The following is a 21,431-nucleotide window of genomic DNA, read 5'->3' as shown; positions in this document are numbered from 1 at the left end:
AATATCTTGTATAATATCTACACCTCTCAATTCTGTCACCGTCATTATTAACGCAGGTCCACCGCCGATTTTCGGGCACCCTTGGTTCCAGAGTTTTGTATCCATTTTACTATTATCCATTCTGCCAGAGAAACAATGAGACAACAATACACCTCTGACCCACTAATTATGGCACGGTGGCACAGCGGTCGAGTTGCTGCCTCACGGCGCCAGAGACCCGGGTTCGATCCTGTCTACGGGTGCTGTCTGTCTAAACCCAAAACACTGCCCTGCACACACTGGGGACAATTATACCAACCCAATGAACCTCCAAACCTGTACGTCTTTGGGATGTGGGAGGAAACCGGAGCACCAGGAGGAAACCCATGCGGTCACAGGGAAAACATGCAAACTCCACACAGACAGTGCCTGAGGTCAGACTCGAGCCCGGTACTCCGGCGCTGTGAGGCAGCAGCTCTACCAGCTGTGCCACTGTGCCACCCTGATCTTAGCCAGTTCTGAGTTGCAGGTATAAATGGAGAGCGAGTGGTATCTGTCACATTGTTAAGGAAAACCAAGCAGTGAAAAGTCAAATGGTGTTTAAAGTGTGTTATCGCATTGACGTTCCAAAACCATTAGCATTTTGTAATGAAACACTGTGTTGAATTCTGAACCTTTTAATTATTCATTGTAGGACTGGAAAGAATTGGAAGGGACTCGTCATATGAACAGGAGGGGAAAGTGCAGTTTGTCATTGACGCAGTGTATTCCATGGCACATGCCCTGCACAACATGCACAAGGAACTGTGTCCTGGTTACGTTGGCCTCTGCCCATCGATGAACTCCATAGATGGCAGGGAATTGCTTCAGTTCATCCGAGCTATAAACTTCAATGGTAAGTGCTTCCATTTCTGGCTCCGTTCGAAGTTAGATCTTCCAGTTCTCATCGGAACATCCATTTCTATTTTTTGCAACTCTTGAAAGTGCCGTGAACTTCCCGTTGATCAGGCAATCGTGCGTGGTCTTTGCAACTTCCCACTGAGTCGCCCATTGTATTCTTCAGAGGAGCAGCTAGATTTGGGCTTGTATCCTACAGAGGGCTAATTACAAGAGTGTAAACTCCAGTATTCCACACCCCGCTTGGAATACAAGGTGGCTGTACTGCAGGGCATTCTTTGCTTGCGAAAGTGCCAAGATACACGGGAAGTGTCAAAGTGCATTGGTAATGTTACTGTGATTTTCTTCTCATAAAAAAAAATTGTGAGGAATTTAACAGTCCAAAATCTATTTAGTTTGGTTTAGTTCCATTTAATTTCGATTAGTTTAGTTTAGAGATACAGCGTGGAAAAAGGCCCTTGGGTCTACTGAGTCCAAGCCGACCAGCGATCACCCATACATCGCACGCTAACACTATCCTACACACAATTAACAATTGTCACCAAAGCCAATTAGCCTACAAAAGTATATGTCTTTGAAGTGTGGGCGGAAAACGGAGCTCCTGGAGAAAACCCACGCAGGTCACGTGGAGAACGTACAGACTCCGTACAGAAGGCACCGTAGTCAGGATCAAGCCTGGGTCTCTGGCGCTGTGAGGCTGCAACTTTACCGCTGCGCCACCGTGCCCCCCAAGTGACTCTACTGCAGGGATTTCTCTGCTTGCTGAAGTACCAAGATACCCCAGAGGTGTCAAACTGCATTATTACATTGTGATATCTTTTCTCACTATAAAAAGTATTACAAATTTAACATCCCAAAATCTATTTAGTTTAATTTTCTTTAGTTTAGCTTAGAATTACAGCATGCAAACAGGCCCTTCGGCCCACCGAGTCCACGCCGACCGGCGATCCCCGTACATTACACACACAAAGGACAATTTATATTTATACTAAGCCAATTAACCTACAAACCTGCACGTCTTTGGAATGTGGGAGGAAACTCTGAAAAAACCCATGCAGGTCACGGGGAGAACGCACAAACTCTGTACAGACAAGCACCCATGGTCAGGATCGAACTTGGGTCTCTGGTGCTGTAAGGCAGTAACTCTACCGCTGTGCCACCTTGCTCCCCATTGATCTTTCCGAAGGAAGTCAACAACAATTCCTCCACACCAGTCTGTGGTAGAAAATTCCATATTCCATCACCTCAGTATGATTTTTTTTCCCTCTCATCTTGTGGGCGGCACAGTAGCTCACAATTGGTGGGCCCAATACAGATCCAGTAATGGTTGGAGTTTAATTCGGAAAGATGCTGCTATGTAGACAATGATTGTCTGCTATTAGTGGTGCTGGAATCACTCAGTAAAACTTTACACTATCATCATAGTCATCATTCAGGCTCCTTTGAGACTAAGCTTTGAGGCTTTAGAATCGGCTAGTGTGCTCTCCTTGATCTGCACCGGGAAGGGAGTAACATTGATAATGGTTCAATTGTAACGGTTCAAAATACGGTGGCGCAGCGGTAGAGTTGCTGCTTCACAGTACCAGACACCCAGGTCGATCCTGACTACGGGTGCTGCCTGTACGGCGTTTGTACGTTCACCCTGTGACCACGTGGATTTTCTCCGGGTGCTCCGACACTCTTATCTTTCTCCCCATCAGTGGAAGATTACAAACTCTGCCGCTTCTCACAAGCGAACGACACCATCACTGTCGGCATCAGTCGTGTTTCTGGCAGCCCGGTTTGCTAACGCAGCCGAACCGTGCACTGATTGTCATTATGAAAACTGCGCGCCATCACCTTGCCTGCAGGAACGCGTCCTTTCCTACATTGCCAAAAGCTGCCACACAAAATGAGCAATTGTTTTTTTTTAATAGGTTGCCGACTCAGTATTTCTTTAAAGCCTGTTCTTTCTAATGTGGTCGCGAGTTTACGAACGCAACATTTGAGCTTGATTCTGTTCGATGGCTCAGTGTTTCAATGATGCTTTTATTGTCACTTGTTTGTGCAAAGTGCTAATGCTGTGAAATTCTTCATCTTATACACAGCCCAGTAGAGTATTGCCATATCTCTGAACCTCGATTAGCAGGTGTATAGAAATAGTCTACTGAGCCCGCACGCAAGATGCACCATGTTTTGGCGCCATTTTGAAGTCCGCGCTCTAATTCTTGTGAGCGGTTCCTGTTGCAGGCAAGTCCCAGGCTGTTGCCGGGCCTCCAACCATCTCCTTCCTTGGACGCCACGTTTGTTCACCTCTTCACGTTTGTTCCCCGGGGGTCCCTCCCGCAGCCGACCACCAGGGTGCGATAGGCCAGACTGTTTGGCCTGTGTGTCTTCACTTCTGTCCAGAAAATGATGGTGAATGGAATGAGTCTTGCTCTTATGTTTCAATGTGTTTCCACAAATTAGTGGAGCACTATGTATAATTTTCATAAGTTCCTACGTTACAGGAGGCGAATCAGGCCATTCGGCCCATCTACTCCGCTATTCAATCATTGCTGTTCTATCTTTCCCTCTCAACCCCCATTCTCCTGCCTTCTCTTCATAACCCCTGACACCCGTACTAATCAAGAATCTATCAATCTCCACCTTAAAAATATCCATTGACTTGGCCTCCACAACATCTGTGGCAACGAATTCCACAGATTCACCACCCGCTGACAAAAGGAATTCCTCCTCATCCCCTTTCTAAAGGAATGTCCTTTTATTCTGATGAATTTGCCTCTGGTCCTAGACTGGTCCCACTAGTGGAAACATCCTCTCCACAGCCACTCTATCCAGGCTTTTTCACTATTCCGTAAGTTTGAATGAGGTCACCCCTCATCCTTCTAAACTCCGGCACATGTAGGTGGGATTGAACCCGGGTCTCTGGCGCTGTAAGGCAGCAACTCTACCGCTGCGCCACCGAGCCACCCAACTGCTGGTGCCGCAGCTGATTGTTTATAGTGCAACGTTATCCCCTTCCACCTTTGATTTTCACTGGATTCGAGATTTATAACTAATCTCATCTAATAAAAATGAGGTGGTGACTTGGTCAGGAACAGATGACACAATAAATGGTTTCATCATTGATTTAGATACTGTGGTGTTGAAAATGGGGATTAATGAGAAGACAAATAATTGTTGTTCAGACCTCTTTGGACAAACGGTGTTATCATCACTCTTAAAGTATAAAGCAATGATGTACTCGATCTGCAAAGCCTGGAGGATTTCTAAAGAGCTTACGTACTGGTGATCCTTTTGTACTGAATATCTTTGCTTTTGCACAAGTCAGAATGTATCAAGAGAAATGTAATAGTTCTGGTGCCTTTAATCCAAACAACACCGTGTACCACAGGTTCTGCTTGTCCCAAATGGTACACCTCTAGAGTTGGTGACCTGGGTTCGATCCAGACCTCAGTTGCTGTCTATGTGGAGTTTGCACGTTCTCCCTCTGACCATGTGGGCTTCCTACAGGTCCTCCATTTATCTCCCACATTCTAAAGACGTGCGGGTTTGCGGGTTAATTGGCCTCTGTAAATTGTCCCTGATGTGTGATGGGAGCGGATGAGAAAGTGGGCCAACATGGAACTTGTGCAAAAGGGTGATCAACGGTTGATGTGGATGCGGTGGACTGAAGGGCCTGTTTCCACGCTGCGTAGTTTAGTTTAGTTGAGAGATACAGCGCGCAAACAGGCCCTTCGGCCCACCGAGTGCACGCCGACCAGCTCTTCCCGCACACTCATACTATCCTACACCCACTGGGGACAATTTACAATCATACCTACCATACCAATTAACCTTCAAACCTGTACGTCTTTGGAGTGTGGGAGGAAACCGAAGATCGTGGAGCGAACTAACGCAGCTCATGGAGAGAACGTACAAACTCTGTACAGACAGCACCCATAGTCAGGATTGAACCCGGGTCTCTGGCGCTGTAAGGCAACAACGCAACCATTGCCCCACCGTGCCACTGTCTCTCTCTAAACTCCAAAACCCCTTTCAGATACACACGCTGCTCATCTTCGATTCCTGTCTGCCTGTTTGGAATGGAAATACAACCGCATTAAGCTTGATAACCACCATTGCGTGATAAGCTTGTCCATATTTTGGGCTGACTACCAGTGAAGCAATCTGGTGAACTGGGAATGATCAATTGTATGGGTCAGCACTTTTATGTTGGTTGGAAGCTTGCATTGTCTCTTCGTAATCTAAAGAGACTCAGTAAAGTCAGTGCAGTGTTTTTTTGCAAACAAGAATTGAGTCGTTAAGGAACTGAAATCCACACCCTCCCATGGGTGTGGGAAAGCTACCCATCTGATCAATCTTAACTTCAAAGACTGCCGCAGGTAGATATTCTGCTGTAATAATGTTGTGGTCAGCATTTAAATTCACATCACTGGCTGTGACTCATAATGGAGTGTGCTTATAAGATGAAATTGATGTACTGTGAAATAACCACTGCAATGTAACCTGGAATAACCATTGCCTTCCTGACCTCCATTTGCGGTAAAGATTAGGCCACAATTACCTCAAATGCTGCGATGCCATTTTGGAACGTCGTTCTTGCCTCAATCAAAATGGCCGCTGTCTCTGCCCTACATAACATAGTTGCTGCACTTTTTATAACCCGCCACGAAACTTCATTCACAATTGCAAGTGTAGTAAGGGGACACAAAGTACTAGATTAGGGCAGCACGGTGGCGCAGCAGGGCGGCATGGTGGTGCAGCGGTGGAGTTGCTGCCTTACAGCACCTTAGACCCAGGTTCGATCCTGACTACGGGTGCTGCCTCTACAGAGTTTGTACGTTTTCCCATGCCCACATGAGTTTTCGCCGGGTGCTCTGTTTTCCTCCCACACTCCAAAAACGTGCAGGTTTGTAGGTTAATTGGCTTCTGTAAATTCTAAATTGTCCCTGGTGTGTAGGTTAGTGCTGGTGTGTGGGGAGAACGCTAGTCGGCGCAGACTCGGTGGGCCGAACAGCCCGTTTCCACGCTGTATCTCTAAAGTCCAAAGTCTCAAAGTCTTATTACCATCATCTAAGAAAATCATTGCTTCATGTCACACTTTGCAAAACGAGCCTTGTTCCAGGATGGCACTTCAAACAAAATTTACTTCAAACTTATAACGATTATCGAAGAAAATCATTGCTTCATGTCAGTCCTCTCTTGCTGCCAAATCCATTTCTCTCCAGCTGTGTTTGGTTGCACTCTCTGTATGGGACGTGGAACCACTAACGTCACCGGTGAGAATATCAGCTATCCCAGGGAGTTTGACCTTATAAAACCAGAGCTCTTGCCATGTGCCACATCAGCGAGTGTGATTGAATATTGATTACCTTTCAAAAACAAGTAGAGCAGATTTAGTCTTGGCCTCCCGTGCGTCCCAGCTGACCAATCATTCACCGACTTGACACATAACTGTGGGCATAAAGTTTGAAGGGGCGGTCTGGAGACACTAACAGACAACCAGGCAACTCCTTGCCTCCTGACAGCCTGCCGCCCCCAGTGAAGAGGTGGCTGAAGAGATAACAGGCGCGTTATTTATCTTCTGCAAAAATTCCCGAGGGTTAAGAGGAAATGCCGGCAGATTGGAAAGTAACAAATGATGGGGAGCGATTTACTGAAGGAGAGAGGAATAAATGGGAAACCCATGATAAGTTGGTCGTAACGTCATTAGACTTGGTCAACTTGGCTTTAGGGTCGTGAAGTCACACAGCGCGGAAACAGGCCCTTCGGCCCAACTTGCCCATGTTGACCAAGATGGACCATCTTCTGTAGTCCCACCTGATCGTCATAAAGTTCTTTTTGGCTTAGTTTAGAGATACAGCGCAAACCAGAGTTGCTGCCTCACAGCGCCTGTGACCCGTGTTCGATCCTGACTACGGGTGCTGACTGTACGGAGTTTGTACGCTCTCTCCGTGACCTGCATGGGGTTTCCCCCGGGTGCTCTGATTTCCTCCCGTATTCCAAAGACATACAGGGTTGTAGACTAATTGGTATGGGTAAAATTGTAAATTGTCCCTAGTGTGTGTAGGATGGTGTTAACTTGCTGGGATCGCTAGTCATCGTGGACTCGCTGGCTGAAGAGCCTGTTTCCACACTGTATCTCTAAACTAAACTAAACTAAACCTGGTCAACTTGGCTTTAGGGTCGTGAAGTCATACAGCACGGAAACAGACCCTTCGTCCCAACAAGCTCATGCTGACCAAGGTGATCGCTGGTCGGCACGAAGTTAGTGGGCCAAAGGGCCTGCTTCTAAAACTATAACTAAAACTAACTGAAAACGTGTGAGATGTTTTTGTTCAAAATGAATTTGAATTATGGGGTTCAGAGCTTAGTTTAGTTCAACTTAGTTCTGAGATACCACGTGGAAACAGGCCCTTCGTCCCACCTAGTCCGCCCCGACCAGCGATCCCCGCACACTAACGCTACCGTAATAATACTAAGGACAATTTACAACTATACCAAACCAATTGACTTACAAACCTGTACGTCTTTGGAGAACCTCGAGAAAACCCACGCAGGTCACGGGGAGAACGTACAAACTCCGTACAGACTAGGATTGAATCGGGGTCTCCGGCGCTTTACCGCTCCGCCACCGTGCCACCCTTTACAAAATCTTCCGCCACCTATTCCCAAATCAAATAATGTCATTTTTTAAATTAAAAAAAAAAGATTTTTAAACAAAAATAAATTTAATCAATTACACGTGCACAATCTTTTATCCGAAGATCCAAATAACGAAAACCTTCGAATAGCGGACATTTTTTCGGTCCTTGAAGAAAGGTCCTTGAAAACGTTCACCGAGGGCGGCCCACAGAGGTGACAGCGGAACCTCCGGTCGGTCCTCGAAGAAAGGGGAACTAAATCCCCATTCATAAAAGAGAAGGTGAGGGTATATTGCGCGGGAGGGTTAATAATTGACAATATGCTGCTACCTGCCCGCTGAGTTAAAAAGTTCCCACGGTAGACTCACGATACACAGTGTATCTTGAGTCTTGCGTGGGAACTTTTTAACTCAGCGTGCAGGCAGCAGCAGATTGTCGCTCCCTTCAGTTTCACCCCACCTACACCCCTCTGCTTCCCGGCCATGTGTGTGACCCCATCCCTCCCCTCTCCAGCTCCCCGCTCATTGCACCGGCGCGGGGGCTTTGTACTGTCTTCACGTCGGCGATGGCAGCAGGTCAGTGCAGTCACCGGAGACGTCAGGACCAATTGGACGCTGCAGCAGCCCAGCCCAGCCCCGCTCCAACTACAGAGGAACCTGGGTTGCGGATGACGGGGCGCAGCTCGGGGCGTCGTAGGGGCCCATCGGGGAGCGGGTTCCTGTTGGTCCTGACGTCTCCGGCCACCTGCTATCCTCCGGGAACTGTACCGCCCTTGCAGGAGAGTGGGGTTGTTTGCAGTTGCAGAGGGAGGGGGCAAGGGCGGTACAGTTCCCAGTCTCAGCTCCAGTCCAGGGGGGTGGCCGGAGACGTCAGGACCAACGGGCCACCGACCCCCAGGCCCACTGCAAGCACGGAGATCCCAGAGACCCACAGCCAGCAGCAACTCCAGCCCAGCCCCACTCCAACTCCAGAGGAACACGTAGGGGAAGAAGCTGATGGTGTGCAAGGTACGTCTTGTTCTTGGGGTGGCGCAGCTCGGGCTGTGGGCAAACTGCCACTTGTCGCTGTAGCAGCCCATCGGGGAGAGGATTACTCTGGAGTTGGAGGGGGAGGGGGGTATTGTGCTGTTTGATCGCCCCCTGCTATCCCAGGGACAGGGAGACACAGCGGCTTTTTAGACTGGTGGGCAATCACTTCCAAAATTCTGCCCACACAGTCAGTACACCTCTCCTACACTGCATTTCATACAAACATTTATTCTGCAAGAAAAAACTACATTGAAGACTCAAACTCGCGACCGAGTAACTGCCAGGATCGAGGCGCAAACTCGCGACCTAGCTCGGGGATTCAGGAATCCCCGAGCTAGGCCGCCTAAGGGCATGTAGCCCCGCTAGGGTGACATGAGTGCGAGAGGTGATTCAATGCTGCGGGCACATTTACAAATTCAGGAATTCATTCAACACACTGCATTTCATACAGACATTTATTCTGCAAGAAAAAACGACATTGAAGACTCAAACTCGTGACCGAGTAACTGCCGGGATCAAGGCGCAAACTCGCGACCTTGCGGATATGAGCCGAGCACTCTACCACTGAGCCAGCCGTTAAAATGTACGCTAAAAAAATTTCCATTCCGAAGGCCGAAAAAATTCTGAATTACGAAAAGTGTCTGGTCCCAAGGCTTTCGGATAAAAGGTTGTGCACCTGTATTGCGATATGTACGATACAAAGCAATACCAAATAATGTACTCTTTTTTAAATGTTGCTTCTTTTAACAAAAATAAATTGAATCAATTATAGCAATAATATATACAATACCTAACAATACCAAATAATGTTTTTAAGAAGGAACTGCAGATGCTGGAAAATAGAAGGTACACAAAAATGCTGGAGAAACTCAGCGGTTGCAGCAGCATCTATGGAGCGAAAGGAAATAGGCGACGTTTCGGGCCGAAACCCTTCTTCAGACTTACCAAATAATGCACTCTTTACTGGGGAAATGGTCACTTGTATTTGCTGTGTTACTCTGTGTTTCCCAACTGTTTCTTGTGATGTTTATTTGTCTTGCAGGAAGTGCCGGTACTCCTGTGATGTTTAATAAAAATGGAGATGCTCCTGGGAGATATGACATCTACCAATATCAGATCACCAACACGTCCTCACATGGGTATCGGGTTATTGGACAGTGGACTGACAATCTTCATCTCAACGTAAGCAATCAAGATTTACTTGTTGACATTGAAAGAGCAGCGCGGTGGCGCAGCGGTGGCATTGCTGCCACGTAGCGCCAGAGACCCAGGTTCGATCATGACTACAGGTAGGGGGGTTTGTACAATCTGCCAGTGACCGTGTGGGTTTTCTCCGGGTGCTCCGGTTTCCTCCCACACTCCAAAGGCGTGCAGGTTTGTAGATTAATTTGGCTTTGGTAAAAAAAATTGTAAATTGTCCCTATTGTGCTAGTGTACGGGGTGATCGCTGGTCGGCGTGGACTCTGTGGGCCGAACAGCCTGATTCCGCGCTGTATCTCTAAGCTAAGCTAAGCTAAACTAAGTTGGACTAAACTGAAGCAACATAGTCATAGAATTAGAAACTGGCCCTTCAGCACAACCCATCCATGCCGACCAAGATGCCTCATCTAGGTACAGTCTACCCTTGTTATTACAGTGTTCAAGATACATGATAAGGGAATAATGTTTAGTGCAAGGTAAAGTCAGATCAAAGAAAATCCAAGGGTCGGCAATGAGGTAGATAGTAGTTCAGGACTGCACTCTTGTTTGGCCTCTATCTATCTATCTATCTATCTATCTATCTATCTATCTATCTATCTATCTATCTATCTATCTATCTATCTATCTATCTATCTATCTATCTATCTATCTATCTATAAAACTCTGGGGCCATCCGACCAACTGCCGTCCGGCGCCCTTCCTGCCTTTCGATTCGTGCCCGATACTCGCAGATGTCCAATCGGAATGGCCGATGCTCGCAGATGTCCAATCGGAATGGATTAATTTGCATGTACGGCTGCCGGCTGCATTTCTTCCTTTGATTCACTGCTACGCCCAATCCAGACGCTCAATCTCTGAGATATTTTCCATTTCGGTAGAGATTTCGCTTTTCTTTCTAAGTATCCGCTCCTCATTACATTTCGTCGTGTTGAAGTACACGTTTTTAATCAAATCCTTCTCCTCCCCCCCCCACCCACCCCCAAGTATTTCAAAAATAAACAGGCTTCTCCATTTACATGTCAGCTTCCAACACACTTCGAAACAAAGTTGCAAGACAGGAACACTGAACTTTTCACTGCTGCAGCAGGCAGGGGAGGTGCCATTGGATTTTTTTTTAAAGAGGCAGGGCAGTACTGGAATCTTACTTTTGAGAACGGCTTCAGTTCCATTGGAGGAGACGGGTGCATGGTGGAATATTGGGTTGGGGGATCACACCATTGGGGGAGCAGACCCAACGGGTCTGCACTTGGTCTAGTATCCCTTTAAACCCCTCATCCCATGTGCCCATCCCGGTGAAATATAGAGGAATAGATTGGGTAGATGCACAGAGTCTCTTGCTCAGAGTAGGTGAATAGAGGACCAGAGGACATAGGTTTAAGGTGAAGATGAAGGGAAAAAGATAGGAATCTGCGGGGTAACTTTTTCACACAAAGGATGGTAGGTGTGGGGAATAAGCTGCCGGAGGAGGTAGTTGAGGCTGGGACTATCCCGGCGTTTAAGAAACCGTTAGACAGGAACATGGATAGGGTAGATTTGGAGGGATATGGACCAAACATGGGCAGGTAGGACTAGTGTAGCTGGGACATGTTGGGCCGAAGGGCCTGTTGCCACACAGTATCACTCTATGACTCCATCTATGACTATGACCCAATTTTGGTTTAGATTTTCTGTTGGGAACTTTTCGAGAAACCAAGCTGTTTATTAAGTCTTATCCATCGGATTCACTGCATGCTGAACAATGGTCTAATCAGAAAAGCATTAGCAAGCATGCGTCTCACTGTGGGCTGAATATGTGCTTTGTCTTCATGCGTTCAAACTGTCTATCCCACTTTTCATGCACACTAATGTAGCACGATTTGCTTTCTGGAGCAATGTACAATGTGCATTATCCTTTCACTAGGAATTATTATCATCAAAATAACTTAATTTCTTGAATTGGGGATATTATATGGCCATTACATACAGAGTTTTTTCTTGCTTTTGTGAGCATTGGATGGATTAGTAATAAGGCCCATTGAGGCAGTAATGATGTTGGGTCGGAACGAACATTCTCATTGATATTACCTTCACCAATTCTCCTGTCATTTTCTGACCGCTCTATCTCCTGCGGGTCAGAAAGTTTCCTTGAAATTGATTTTAAAACATCCATTGAAGTTTCAAAATTGATTACCGAGCCACATCTTCAGCTTTTCGAATCATAGTGTTGAGAATCAGAGCATTTGCTGGCGAGAGAGGCATTTATTGGCTGTGAATCTGTGTCGCTAACTAACTCGGCCTCTTAAGAGTCAGCGACTTTAGGCGGTGCAGTGGCGTGGCGGTAGATTGCTGCCTGAGACCCGGTTCGATCCTGACCACGGGTGCTGTCTGTGCAGAACTTGTGTGTTCTCCCTGTGACCGCATGGGTTTCCTCCGGGTGCTCCGGTTTCCTCCCACATCCCAAAGACCTGCAGGTTTGTAAGTCAATTGGCTTTGGTTAAAATTGTCCCTAATGTGGAGGATAGAACTAGTGTACGGTGGGCTGAAGGGCCTGTTTCCACACTGTATCTCTAAACTCAACTAAATTAAACTAAATTAAATTAGGCCATTCGACTCATCAAATCGACTTCGCCATTTAATCATGGCTGATCAATCTTTCCCTCTCAACCCCATTCCCCTGCCTTCTCCCGATCTAATCAAGAATCTATCAATCTCCACCTTAAAAATATTCATTGACCTGGCCTCCACAGCCTTCTGTGGCAATGACTTCCAAAGATTCACCACCAAAGAACTAAAGAAATTCCTCCTCATCTCCTTTCTAAAGGTACGTCACTTCATTCTGAGTCTGTGCCCTCTGGTCCTAGACTCTCCCATTTGTGGAAACATCCTCTCCACATCCACTCCATCCAGGCCTCCAAGGAGGTGCTGCCTTACTTTGGAAACAATAAACTGAGCACAATTTTGGAAAGATTCTTTCACCACAAGTAATCTGATCCATATTTATCGCTTGTTGAGTATTTCTAAAGTGAGATACCTGCTTATGTTGCTGTTAGTGTTGGCCTGCTGTGCGGAAATTGCCTCTGATGTTCTACATTGACTGGAAGAAGGTCATTGTTTCCAAATTGCTTTGAGACATCATATTATTATATTTTCATATGAGGTAGGAGGCCATTTCACCCACAAAGTCTGTGCTGACTCACAAAGCTATCCATTTCCCACTAATTTTTCCTTGATTCCTATTATATAGTACTGGAACCATACGGTGTGGAAAGAGGCCCTTTGGCCCAACTAGCCCACACTAGCCAACATGTCCCATCTACACTAGTCCCAGATGTCTGTGTTTGCCCCATATTCCTCCAAACCTGTCCTATCCATGCCCCTGTCTAAACATAGAAACAGAAACAGAAACATACAAATGGGTGCAGGAGTAGGCCATTCGGCCCTTCGAACCAGCACCGCCATTCAATATGATCATGGCTGATCATCCAAAATCAGTACCCCGTTCCTACTTTCTCTTGATTCCGTTAGCCCTAAGAGCCATATCTAACTCTCTCCTGAAAACACCCAGTGAATTGGCCTCCACTGCCTTCTGTGGCAGAGAATTCCATAGATCTACAACTCTCTGGGTGGAAAAGTTGCCCCTTAAGTTCCTATTAAATCTTCCCCTCCACACTTTATTCCTATGTCCTCTGGTTCTCCGTTCCTCTACTCTGAGCAAGAGACTCTGTGCGCCCACCCAATCTATTCCTCGAGTCCTGGCAACATCCTCGAAAAACTTCTCTGCACCCTTTCCAGTTTCTCCTTGCATTGCCAACAGCTCCCTCTAAATACAACCAGTGACACGTACTAGACGCTATTTATCAACCTGCACATTTCTGGGGAGTGGGACAAAACCAAGACACCTGGAGTAGTTCCGTGCAGTCACAGAGAGAACGTGCAAACTCCACACAGGCAACAAAAAGTCAGGATTGAACTGAGCTTGTAAGAGCTCTGGAGCCAACATCTCTACTAGTAGCACCGCGCCCACAAAAATGGAGACACAAGGAACTGCGGAGGCTGGTTTACAAAAAAAACCCACACAAATGCTGGAGTAACTCAGCAGATCAGCCAGCAACTCTGGGGACATTTCGGGTCTCAACTCAAAACATTACCTATTCATATTCTCCGGTTCTGCTGCCTGATCCATAGAGTTCCCCCAGCACTTGGTGTCTTTCTTTTATAACAACAAGATTGATCGGAAATAGGATGTAATAAGCAGAATATTACTGCTTTACCTCGCATTCAAAAAATAAAATGGCTGAAGAGACTCTACTCCTTGGAGTGCAGGAGGATGAGGGGTGATCTTATGGAGGTGTATAAGATCATGAGAGGAATAGGTCGGGTTGATGCACAGAGTCTCTTGCCCAGAGTAGGGGAACCTAGACCAGAGGACACGGGGTCAAGGTGAAGGAGAATATATATATATTTTTTTTAGCATTCAGATTTTTTAATTTTATATAATTTATTTATTTTTTAAATATTTTTTTTATTAGAAGCAGTGTACAAAAGTATATACCACGGCATATGACATAATACATTTATTGTACAGCTTCCATTTTAATTTTAACAAAGATGAAATAGAAAAAGAGAGAAAGAGCAGGAAAGTGAATGTGTACAAATAGAACTCCTAAACTACCAAATTAGTGTAATCAAAGAGTGAGTAAGAAAAAAACTTTAAAAAAAATTAAAAGACAAAAACGAAAAAAAGGTAAAACAAACCCCACCAAAGAGTGTTGACATACCAGCTTCATTTCTCACCACACCCATCACACAGTCCGGAAATCAGTTTAATTCCGAAGTTGTGCTGCACCATACTATCCTTGTAATGAATCAATGAAGGGAGACCATATCTTTGAAAATTGCTCTGATTTTCCTGCTCAGCCAAGTCTCATATCTTCAAGATGTAGTGTCTCAGACATAGAAATGATTTAATGGGAATCTGAGGGGTAACTTTTTCACAAAAGAGGTGTTGGGTGTATGAGGTAGTTGAGGCTGGGATGATCCCAAAGTTTAAGAAACAGTTAGACAGGTACATGGATAGGACAGGTTTGAAGGGACATGGACCAAGCGCTGACAGGTGGGACTAGTGTAGCTGGGACATGTTGGCTGCTATCGGCAAGTTGGGCCGAAGGACCTGTTTCCACACTTTCACTGTATCACTCTATGACTCTTTGAGGAAGAGTCCTGTCCACTGCCCCATTCACCTGAGGATCTCCTCATAAAACTGACCGAGCAAAGAATCTTTCCACCCATCTACATTATTATACTCATTAATCCGCGACACTTGCAGTGAGTGATGGAATATTTAAAATTACACCATTTTTTTTGTTGATCACCCATAAATGAATGTAATTTACTAATGAACGGCCATAAGACACAGGAGCAGAACTGGGCCATTTGGTTCATTGAATCTGCTCCACCATTCGATCGTGTCTGATCTATTTTTTTCCCACTGAACCCCATTCTCCTGCCTTCTCCCCATAACCCCTGACACCCGTACTAATCTAGAATCTATCAATCCTTGCTTTAAATGACTTGGTATGAGCAATTAGACATGAGACTTTATTCTTTAGAGATACAGCGTGGAAACAGTCCCTTCAACCCTCCGAGTTCGCACTGACCAGCGATCACCCCATACTCTAGCACTATCCTACACACTAGGGACAATTTAAAATATTTAAAAAGAAACTTTAAATATATTTAAGACTAAAATAGATGGTTTTTTAGCTGCCAAGGGGATAAGGGGCTACGGGGAGAGGGCAGGGATATGGACCTAGGTATGGTTAGTATAGTAAGACCTGAGTGATCTCCTAAGACACAGTCGATCGCCTGGATTTGGGTCGGAGAGGAATCTCCCGGATTTTTTTCATGAATTGGACCTGGGTTTTTTCCGGTTTTTTGCCTCCCCCAGACATCACGAGGTTCTTGGGGTGGAGAGGGGTGATAGCGGTAAAAAGGGGAGGGTAGTGTCTTGTGTTCTGTGTCTTGTGTCTACTGTTTGTGGGTAAGTGTGTCTGTTTAGTGTTCAGCCATGAGCGAATGGCGGTGCGGGCTCGACGGACCTGGTGGTCTACTCTCGCACCTACTTTCTATGATTCTATGATTCTATGATTCTATAATTTACAATTTTTACCAAATCCAAATAACCTACCAACCTATACGCCTTTTGAGAGTGGGAGGAAACTGGAGCACCTGGAGAAAGCCCACGTGGTCACAGGGCGAACGTACAAACTCCGTTCAGAGAGTCCCCGTTAGTGAGGTTCGAACCTGGCTCTATGGTGCTGTGGGGCAGCAACTCGACCACTGTGCCACTGTGCTGCCCCATCTCATCCAGTGATGTTATTGCTGCTAATGATGCATGAAAGCTCAGTTAGAGTCATAGAGTCATGGAAACAGGCCCCTCAGCCCTACTTGCCCACACCGACCAACATGTCCCATCTCCACTTGTCCCACCTGCGAGTGTTTGGTCCGTTTCCCTCTAAACCTGTCCTATCCATGCACCTGTCTAACTGTTTCTTAATCGTTGCTGCAAAAAGGCCGTGGAGTCCAGGTCAATGGATGTTTTTAAGGCAGAGATTGACAGATTTTTGATAAGTCAGGGGATACTGGGAGAAGGCAGGAGAGAGAGGATGAGAGGGAAAGATACATCATCCATGATTGAATGGGGGAGTAGACTTGATGGGCCGCATGGCCTAATTCTGTTTCTGTACCGTATGACATTCTGGCAAGCCTTCTACTCGCTCTTTGACCTCTCCTCAGGTGAAGGACATGCATTGGGGCGGAGTAGATCCCACCATCCCGCAGTCGGTGTGCAGCCTGCCCTGCAAGGCTGGCGAGAGAAAGAAGACGGTGAAAGGGGTGCCCTGCTGTTGGCACTGCGAGCGCTGCGAAGGCTACCACTACCTGGTGGACGAGTCGACCTGCCAAATGTGCCCGTTCAACCGCAAGCCCAACGCCAACGGCACCGACTGCCAGCTCATCCCCATCATCAAGCTGGAGTGGCACTCCCCGTGGGCCATCGTGCCCGTCTTCATCGCCATGCTTGGCATCATCGCCACCACCTTTGTCATCACCACCTTCATCCGCTACAACGAGACCCCCATAGTCAGGGCGTCCGGCCGGGAGCTGAGTTATGTCTTGCTGACTGGAATATTCTTGTGCTACGCCGTCACCTTCCTAATGATTGCCACCCCCGATATCGTTCTCTGTTCCTTCCGTCGGATCTTCCTGGGGCTGGGCATGTGTATTAGTTATGCCGCGCTGCTCACCAAGACTAACAGAATTCACCGAATCTTTGAGCAGGGTAAGGCTTCGGTCTCAGCACCCAGGTTCATCAGCCCGGCCTCCCAGCTGGTGATCACCTTTAGCCTCATTTCCCTGCAGCTTCTGGGAGTCTTCATCTGGTTCGCCGTGGACCCTCCCCACACCATCGTGGACTACGGTGAGCAGCGGACTGTGGACCCGGAGAAGGCCAGGGGCGTCCTCAAGTGTGACATTTCTGACCTCTCTCTCATCTGCTCCCTGGGGTACAGCATTCTGCTGATGGTCACATGCACTGTGTACGCAATTAAAACCAGAGGCGTTCCAGAGACCTTCAACGAAGCCAAACCCATCGGTTTCACCATGTACACCACCTGCATTATATGGTTAGCTTTTATTCCAATATTTTTTGGCACAGCCCAGTCCGCAGAAAAGGTGAGTGTTTTCATACCTTTTTAATGCCTTACAAAATTGTGAGCAGTTGTTTTAGGCCCCACAGCTGAGGAAGGATGTGCTGGCTCTGGAAGGGGTGCAGAGGGGTGCAGATTTACGAGAATGATCCCAGGAATGAATGGGTTAACATCTGATGAGCGTTTTGATGGGACATGGCCTGTACTCGCTGGAGTTTAGGATGAGGGTGGGGGGGGTACCTCATTGAAACTTACCGAACAGTGAAAGGCCTGGGTAGAGTGAACATGGAGAGGATGTTTCCACTAGTGGGAGAGTCTTGGACCAGAGGCCATAGACTCAGAATTAAAGGACATACCTTTAGAAGGAAGATGAGGAGGATTTTCTTTAGTCAGAGGATGGTGAATCTGTGGAATTCATTGTCACACAGGGCTCTGGAGGCCAAGTCAATGCATATTTTTAAGGCAGAGATTGATAGATTCTCAATTTGTACAGGTGTCAGGCGTTGTGGGGAGAAGGCAGGAGAATGGGATTAAGAGGGAGAGATAGATCAGCCATGATTGAATGGCAGAGTAGACTTGAAGGGGCCGAATGGCCTAATTCTGCTCCTATCACTTATGAACACGAACTTATGATACACTTCAGAAGCAGCTAGATAAGTACATTAGGGAGAAAGAAGTAGACTGTTGTGCTGGGATTGAGTGAGTGAAAATGGAGGAGTATTTGGAGCATACGCAGGAGCATTGATAAATTAGAGATAATAGCTTTTTTCTGCTGAAATTTTCAGGTGATCATGTAACAGAGCATCAATTTTTAAATCTAATTTTAATCCCGTGAGTTATTTTAAAGAATCGTGCTCATAGAATAACGATTGCATTAATAAAAGTTGCATTATATATTCTTTATATTTGCTTGTGTCACACCAGTATTACTTTGATCACTCAACATATTTATTAATAGTGACAAGCAGAAATATGGCTTAAATTAGGAAGCGTTGAAGGTTGAGACATCCGAAAGGATTTTTTCTGCAAGCTAACCTTGCTTGCGTTAACATAGCTGTCCTTTAGACCGGTAGAGTCGCACAGCACTGAAACAGGGCAACGCATTTATGCTGGCCACAAGGCTCCATCTAATCTAGTCCCATCTCCCCACATTTGGTCCCTTTCCCTCCAAACCTTTCCTATCCATATACTTGTCCAAGAGTCTTTTTAATGCTAATACACTATTTGCCTCAACTACCTCTTCTGGTAGCTCATTCAGTATACCCACTGAACACTTAGTGAAAAATCTCCCCCTTAGGGTCCTATTAAATCTTTCCCATAAACCTATGAACTCTGGTTCTTCTTCTTTCATGTCCGTCTTCCATGTTTCAAATGTTGACATCGTTGTCATCATCCGTCCTGAAAAGGACGCAAGCTTCCGGCGACAATCAGTGGGAGCCATCACTTGTAAATAGATGATGGTGGTAGCAGAATTAGCTCAGGATACTTCCAGTTTCCAGCCCTGTGGATGCTTCTGCTATGGGGCCGCTCTGATTCTTGATTCCCCTACTCTAGGTAATAAGACTATGCATTCACCATATCTGTTCTCTTCATGATTTTGTGCACCTCTATAAGATCAGCCCTCAGCCTCCTGAGCTCTAAAGGAATAATGTCAGAGGCCACCCAACCTCTCCCTATATCTCAGGCCCTCGAGTCCTGGCGACATCCTTGTAAATCTCCGCTGCATTCTTTCCAGCATTTGTATAAAAGGGGTATGTGCTGGAGTGAACAGTACGGCAGAGAAATCACTCACTGTGTTGAAAGTAGGGTGTCAATGAATTGTTCAGCAGCTTTCACAACCTCGGTAAGCTTGTATAAGCTCTCAATGCATTGATGTACAATTAGATGTTTCCAACGAGCAGTGACAAAAGTAGTGCTGGAAATGCCTTAGTAAGCTTGTACATGACGTCGTTCTACAGACACTAATAAGATGATGACCAAAGTTTCATTTATGCTGATTGAGAGCTTGGGCAGCTTACAGCCCAGTGTTATGAATATTGATTTCTCTCACTTCAGGAGCCCTCTCTCTCTCTATCCCCCTCACCCAAGTTGCACTAGCTTCTGGTTTTCACCCAACAAACAGCTTACAATGGCCAGTTTCCTTTATCATCGTTAATTTTTTGCATATATTTCATATATTGTTCTTTTTCTCTCCATATTACTGTCTATATCTCTGATTTCCCTTATCCCTAACCAGTCTCGACCCATTCCCTTTCTCCAGAGATGCTGCCTGTCCCGCTGAGTTACTCCAGCTTTTTGTGTCTATCTGAGAGTTAATTACTCTTCAGTTATAGTTAATATAAGTGTGTGATTATATCTCATATAATGATCTGATATATGTTCAGTTTAGTTTATAGTCACGAGGTACAGTGAAAAGAGTTAAGAATCAAGAGTGTTTTATTGTCATGTGCCCCAGATAGAACAAAGAAATTCTTACTTGTTGCAGCACAACAGAAAATGCAAACATTGTTTGATATGACAAACGAGAGAGAGAAAAGAAGAGGTTATACAATATATATGTGTATATGTACAATATATGTGTATATGTACACATACTTACAACATACCCATATATATATACACATACACACATACTCAAAAAATAAACAGAACAGTGCAACACTAATAATAATAATAGCCTATTGTAGTTCAGAGCCTCTATGAGGTTGTCGTGTTTAATAGCCTGATGGCTGTCAGGAAGAAGCTGATCCTGAAACTTGACGTTGCATTTTTCAGGCTTTTGCTGCGTGCTAACCAGTCAGCAGAAGGTCAAGACATGCTAAAACATGACCAGTGATATGATATAATCATACCACAGGTCCACCACTGATTTTCCGGCACCCTTGGTTCCAGAGCCTTTCCGGTTTATCCATTTTGCCGGACCAACAGAGGTCATGGCTTTGGGGGGGACCGAGATACCGGCCCACAAAGTTGGCCTCGATAGTCGGCCGTGGGAACGGATCTGCTGGCTCTGGCTGGGCCGGAGTTCCAGAGCCTCGGCAGCAGGGGGCAAATTCAACCCACTGATCGGCTGCGGAAGTCCCGAGGAGGTTGAGGCTGGCCCTTCACCCGGCCTAGGAGGCACATTTTTGGGGGGACCTCCGGGGGGGGGGGGGGGGGGGGGGGGGGGGGGGGGGGGGGGGGGGGGGGGGGGGGATTTTTGTCCAGATTAAAGATGTGGGAGGGGATTTTTTTCCAGCTTCCAGTTGCTGGAAAATCGGTGGTGGACCTGTACATCAATATATATCATCTATTGTACATATACTCGTGTGATATCAATATATGGTTATATTTAATAGTAAGATTAAACGAGAACTTACCAGTTTGAAGTTTGATCTGTATTTTATGAGGAGTTACGATGAGGGATTTCGTGAAGAACCCCGCTTCCACGCATGCGTGTCATACTTCAAAGCAGCGGTGTGAGGTCACAGGAACCTATAATGATCTAACATAGTAAGATTATCAAAGAGATACCAGTTTTTGATATGATCATACGAGGGTGGGAGCGGAGGGCACGAAATCCCTCATCGTAACTCCTCATAAAATACAGATCAAACTTCAAACTGGTAAGTTCTCGTTTAATCTTACTATTTTACTTCGGAGTCACGTGAGTGACTTCGTGAAGATTTCAAAGCTCTGTGACCTCATGCCGTGGAACGAGTCCATGCTTCACAACTGCCTTGGGTATTGGGAGAGAGCATCATTAGTAGTTTTAAAACACAATTATACAAAGAGTTGTGTGGTATAACGAAAAAATATAACACTTTTTAAAATTTTGAGAATCATAACCCTGTAACCTATCGGGCAAATTATTTTGTTGAACCTAAAATGTTTTCTTAATACAATGATGGCTCCAAATAAACTGGTTTATTATACAACCTGTGGAAAAAACCCTTTTTTAAAATGACCCTCCTGCCATTCTGGGGATTTGGTCTGTGGGTACCTGTACAATATTGCTGCGGATGTTGCTGCAG

At 45.9% G+C, this 21,431-nt stretch overlaps 1 protein-coding gene across 1 annotated transcript in view; it reads left to right on the top strand.

Annotated features, from left to right (window-relative positions):
- Positions 1-21,431, top strand: part of LOC129706196 (metabotropic glutamate receptor 8-like) — a 255,676-nt gene that overhangs the window by 190,394 nt on the left and 43,851 nt on the right. Inside the window, exons 6-8 of the mRNA XM_055650257.1 lie at positions 674-874; positions 9,576-9,715; positions 16,508-17,443. Of these exons, the coding sequence (XP_055506232.1) occupies positions 674-874; positions 9,576-9,715; positions 16,508-17,443 (1,277 nt within the window). The remainder of the gene's footprint in view (positions 1-673; positions 875-9,575; positions 9,716-16,507; positions 17,444-21,431) is intronic.

The sequence above is a fragment of the Leucoraja erinacea genome, chromosome 19 (assembly GCF_028641065.1).
Source record: "Leucoraja erinacea ecotype New England chromosome 19, Leri_hhj_1, whole genome shotgun sequence".
Taxonomy (NCBI): Eukaryota; Metazoa; Chordata; class Chondrichthyes; order Rajiformes; family Rajidae; genus Leucoraja; species Leucoraja erinaceus.
The sequence above is the reverse complement of the archived record's forward strand: the minus strand, read 5'-3'. Positions and strand labels throughout refer to the sequence as shown.